Genomic DNA, 5514 nt, shown 5'->3' on the forward strand with positions numbered 1-5514 from the left:
ATCTCTTGACTGATGATCGACGCACCTTAACCATCATAGGTCCAAAGTGTGATAGAAAGGTCCCGATATGACTGATAGCCGGCAATCTGGCAGATCCGCCATTCTGGGAATGAATGGCTTAGCTCGATGTAATCGGCACAGCATGCAATTTCGGATGGTTTTCTTCGCAGAGATTCTAGCCCGGATTGGCCAGTATGTTTGCCTCATTTCTGCAACTAGATGTTCTGCTCCACAATGTGCCTTGGATCGATGTGTGTCTTCGAACAGAAGTGACGTCACAACATGGTTATCAGGCAGGCTTATCTGGTGTTTTGCTTCAGTTGGTATGTTGGCCTTTTTCAATCGTCCACCTACTCTGAGGACTTGTAGGGTTTCATCATAGCATGGTGTCAGTGGTGCTAATTGGCTTTTCTCGCTAACTGCTTCTTGATTGGCTAAGGCTCCAATTTCATCTGGAAACATCTCATGTTGGGCTGAACGGATCCAAAATTGCACAGCTCCTTGATATTCGCTTACTGTGACTGTGACATCTCTGATGGGTTTCATTTTGAAGCGTGGGATCACTGAGACTAAGTTGCAGATTGCCCGATTCAGCCAAGCTCTCCTCATGATAAGTCTGTGCCATGATGAGTAGTGTAATGGATTAACTAGAGGGGTCAAATCCATAACCTTCGGCGTCACACCGTTTCCATCATTCTGCTCCACCGATTTGGTCTCAGGACAGTTGTTGAATCGGTCCAGTATATGGATGCTGTGATCGGTAGGTGTAGCTCCTTCATTAGTGTAGTTCCCAATCTGGAGGCTAGGAGTGCTCCTTGCAGTTCGAGTCTGGGGATTGAAAGTACAGGCTTCAGCGAGGCGACTCTGGTCTTGGCAGCTAACAACGAGTATTCAACTTGGTGGTTCTCAGAAACATAGCGCAAGTAGGCGAAAGCACCAAATCCAGATTCAGAGGCATCGGAGAAGGTATGTAGTTGGATACACTCGACTCTGGGGGAGAAGTTCGGGTGATGGCGGGGTAGCTCAAAGGATGACAGATGTTCCAGCTCTTCCAACCAACATTTCCATTTCAGCTCTGACTGTTCACTCAAAGGCTCATCCCAGGCCAATCCAAATCTTGACAACTCCTGTACTAAGAGCTTGGCGCAAAAGACAAATGGAGCCAGATAACCGCATGGATCAAATATGGAGCTGACGATGCTGACTACTCCTCTTTTTGTGATGGGTTTGTTCTTGGGCTTCCATTTGAAGATGAACTTGTCTTCAGTGACTTCCCATTTGAGACCAAGTGTTCGCTGTATATTTGACTCTCCTGTTGCAAAGTCTAAGTCTTGTATTGTTCGTTCAGACTTCTCAATGTTCATCAGGAATTGGACGTAATTTGAGAGAAACTTGTGCAGATGGAATCCTCCCCCTTTTAATAAGGCAACTATCTCCTTGGCGAGTTTCACAGCTTCTGCCACAGTATCGACGGACTTGGCCAGATCATCAACATAGAAGTCACCATTGACGGCATCTATGGCTTCTTTGCTGAACTCATTCCTGTTGTCATTGGCAGTCCTTTTGAGGGCGTAATTTGCACAAGTCGGCGAATCTGTGGCTACAAAGATGTGGACTAGCATCTTGTATGTATCAGGTGGTCCAGGTTGATTGATATCTTCTTTCCAGAGGAATCGCAGCGCATCTGAGTCGGCTTCTGACACTCGTACTCTATGGAACATACCCTCCACATCAGCGCATATGGCAACCTGGTACAGGCGGAATCGTTGCAGTACCCCAAACAAACTGTTCAATAGATCGGGTCCGGTCATGAGGCGTTCATTAAGTGATGTTCCATTACAGGTGGCTGCAGCATCAAACACTACACGGACTTTACCGGGCTTGTTGGGATTCAAGACGCTCTGGTGTGGGATATACCAAGTTCTGGGTGTTGACTTCACGGCCTCATCAGGTGTGAGTTTCCTAGCAAATCCTTGGCTGACGTAACCATTCAAAGTTTCAGAGTAGAGTTGATTCAGTTCTTCGTCCTTTCTCAGGCACTTTTCCAGGAGATGATATCGGCGACTAGCTATTTGTCTATTATCAGGAAGTGGTACAGCATCAATGTAGTCTCTCCATAGCATCCCGACCTCGTATTGACCATTCACCAAGTGGGTTAATTCTTCCATTATCTTCTCAGCTTGCTTGTCTTCTCTGGACAGTGGCTTCTCACCACGGCATGACACACCAAATGATTCTGTGCTCCAAAACATTTCGATTTGTTGTTGTAACTGTTGACCATCTCTCCGTAGTAAGTTGACCCTGGCAGCTACATTATCAGTATGGTGTGCATCTGTAACTCCCATCAACGACCATCCCAGGGGTGTCTTCACAGCTATGGGTTGATTTTTCCTACCAGTTCTGGTGTCCATCTGGAGATGAGCGTTGATGCCTATCAATATCTGTACCTCTGACGTTTCGATGTTCGTCAAACCAAGTTCTTTCACATGCTCCCATTTTGACAGGATCCGCTGTGGTGGACACTGGAAAGCATCACTTTCTACCGTCCAGGCATCATTGATATGGATTACTGGTGAGTCCATCCCTTCAGCAGACCTCAGCTTCAAAGAAACGACTTGTGACGGAGTGGTTGACTCAGCATTCATTGTAGTGATCTTGAGTTGACGTGTCTTCCCTCGTAAACCAAGATCCCTGGCCAGAGATTGACGTATCACAGTTATCTCACTTGCAGAGTCCATGAGCGCAACTGTTGGTACCCATCGACCGTTATTTCCACAAGCATATACTTTGACCAGTTGGAAGTGTGCACGCGTAGACTTGACTTGCTTGTCATTGGATGCAATGTTGATGGATGCACTCATGGCAGATTTGGAATCCAAATGCAGCAAAGTGTGATGTGCTTGGGCACAGTTGTCTTCTCGGCATCGTAGGCTAGGAGTGCACTGGCTAACATCATGGGATCGCAAACAGTTGAGGCATAGTTTCTTATCTTGGACTATCTTCCTCCGTTCCTCTGGTCTTCTGTTGACAAACTTGAAGCATCTGTACAAGTGATGATTGTCATTGCATAATGGACATACGGACACTGGAAATGGACTTTGGCTCTTTGGTGTTGAACTGTTAGTCTGGGATCGGCCTGACCGGTTTGATGACTGAGTTGAAGAAGCTTTATTGGTGTTCTGTTTTTTTTCCCTCCTAGAGACGGCTGGTTTCTCATTTGAGATGACTGGCTTCTCATGTTGGGTGACTGGCTTGTCCTTCGGTACTTGGATGGTGGTATTGACTGCTAAGGCTCCTTTGCTGTGTCCTTTATCCCTTTTCCCGGGTTCCACTTTCACAGTGTAAGGATTAAACTCAATTTCTACAGATTCTATCAACCAGTCTCTTAGGTCAAACAATGACGGCTCTTTTTTCCTCGACTTGAAGGCTACATGGCGATTCCAAAACCGGAGTTTGTCCGCTGGAAGACGTTTCGATACCCGGAGTAGCAAATCTGTGCCTTGTAGATCTGAAGTGTAGGTAAGCTGCTGTAAAGTCAGTATGCAATCACGTACATCCACGTAGAACTGTCTAAAGGCCATAGGGTTACGTGATGGAACTATGGGTCCTGTGGTTATCTGATCAAGGTAGGCTCTGGCTACTAAGTTGCGATGAGCGAAGGCAAGTTTAAGTTCTTGTAGAGCATCTGCATAACAACGTCCGCTATAGCCTATTCCACGAACCATCTGTTGGGCAACTCCTGATACATGGGATTGCAACAGGTCCCTCCTTCTGGCGTCGTTGATGCCTGGTTTGGAGTGAACTTGTGTGTGAAACTGTTCCACAAACTTTGGCCAAAGTAATGGGGATCCGTCGAAGATAGGGATCTGTGTCGCAGGCAGGCCTCTATCGCTCTCCAATTTCACCAATGCAGCTATCAGATGATCACTAGCGCCTTGATTGGACATTGACTTCTCAGGGACAACGGTTTCTTGACCCGGGATCAGAGCATCAATCCATGCATCAATAGGTGTAGCTAACGGCAGGTTGACATCAGGTGTAGGTACCCAGGTTGCTGCATCTGGATTAAGTTGTTGATCCAAACCATAGTTGGAAGTCTGAATCCAATTCTGGACCTGTTCCTGCTTTGGAGCTGTAGGGATATCTGCAACTGCAACTGGTATGGCATCATGATGAACCTTAGGAAGACTTGCTTCACACAAATCATCTCTGTCTATTGGGTGTGGCGATGAGGTTCTGTGTCCAATTCTGGGCGATTGGAACATTCAGACATCTCACACATCGTCTTTATTTTGGTATCGTACAACTGTGCCTTCTGTATTTCAACTTGATTTTTTAAGCGAAGTTGTAACAGCTCCTCCTGTGCTTTCTGTTCTTCTATCTGAGCTTGCATCTGCACCTGTTCGATTCATCGAGGCAACCTTCGACTCAAGTTTCAAAGAACGACTACCACCTGAGGCTCCACCATCGGTTTTAGTTGATTTGCTAACAGTGGTCACAGATTTTAGGTCAGTATCGAGTAACGCCTTCGCGATGTCATTCAGAACAGCTTCTGCTATGTCGTGTCTGGCCTGCATCCATTCACAGCATTGGCGATCTCACCACTATCACTCATTAGCTATAGGAGGTGCAAAAACCTCAAGGATATCCTCACAAGAGCTAAAGTTACGCATAAGGACAATGGACATGATACTAGAAATCGTCAATCCAATCAAATGACACTAACATTCGCACCCCAACCCCAAAGGGGTACAGTTAAGTGCAATTACAATAGATGCAAGAACTGTAAATTCATGAAGATATCTGATCACGTTACAAGCAACATCACCAAACAGAAACATAATATTAAGCAAAGGATAAGTTGCAACTCGGAAGGGGTCATTTACCTCATTGAATGCACCAAATGTGGTATACAATATGTAGGCCAAACATCCAGGAAATTGAAAGCTAGACGCAACGAACACTGATCAGATATCTCCAGGAATAAACAAACTTCGGTTGCTAATCACTTTAACTCCAAAGGACACAATCATGTCGATCACATGAAAGTCTACGGACTAGAAAAACTCCCCATAGCGCAATGCAACGAAAATCGTCTGCTAGAACGCGAGTCTTACTGGATCTATACACTTCGGTCCGCCAGACCTCTTGGTCTAAACATAATGAACCAACTGGTCTCTGTAATTGAACACTGTGCATAATACTTACTTCCCGTAGTCGTCCCGATGGCGTTTAATGCACTATCTCTCCCGTATTCATGATTTTATTATCATTTTTATATGCACTTTTGCATCATTTACTTTGTACTTGATCCGCCATCCTGTCAATCACATCACGTGACTTCGGACTCGGAGATACTCCGGAAACTCCCTAAGCGTAAACTCAACAGTGCCTTCACCTTTGACCCCTGCCCTCCGGCCAATCAATGACTTTGTTTATTTTAGATATCAACAAATAGACACGTGGACAGGGAGTCCTGGTTTTTAATGACGTCCGTCATCATCCTCACGTCTT

The 5514-nt window shown here is 45.6% G+C and overlaps 1 protein-coding gene across 1 annotated transcript; it reads right to left on the reverse strand.

Annotated features, from left to right (window-relative positions):
* Positions 1 to 677: 677 nt before the first annotated feature.
* On the reverse strand, positions 678 to 4265 carry LOC135497244 (uncharacterized). Its single transcript, XM_064787006.1, has one exon. It carries the CDS (start codon positions 4263 to 4265, stop codon positions 678 to 680), a length of 3588 nt encoding a protein of 1195 aa, XP_064643076.1.
* Between the last annotated feature and the right edge of the window lie 1249 nt (positions 4266 to 5514).

The sequence above is a fragment of the Lineus longissimus genome, chromosome 12 (assembly GCF_910592395.1).
Source record: "Lineus longissimus chromosome 12, tnLinLong1.2, whole genome shotgun sequence".
Classification (NCBI taxonomy): Eukaryota; Metazoa; Nemertea; class Pilidiophora; order Heteronemertea; family Lineidae; genus Lineus; species Lineus longissimus.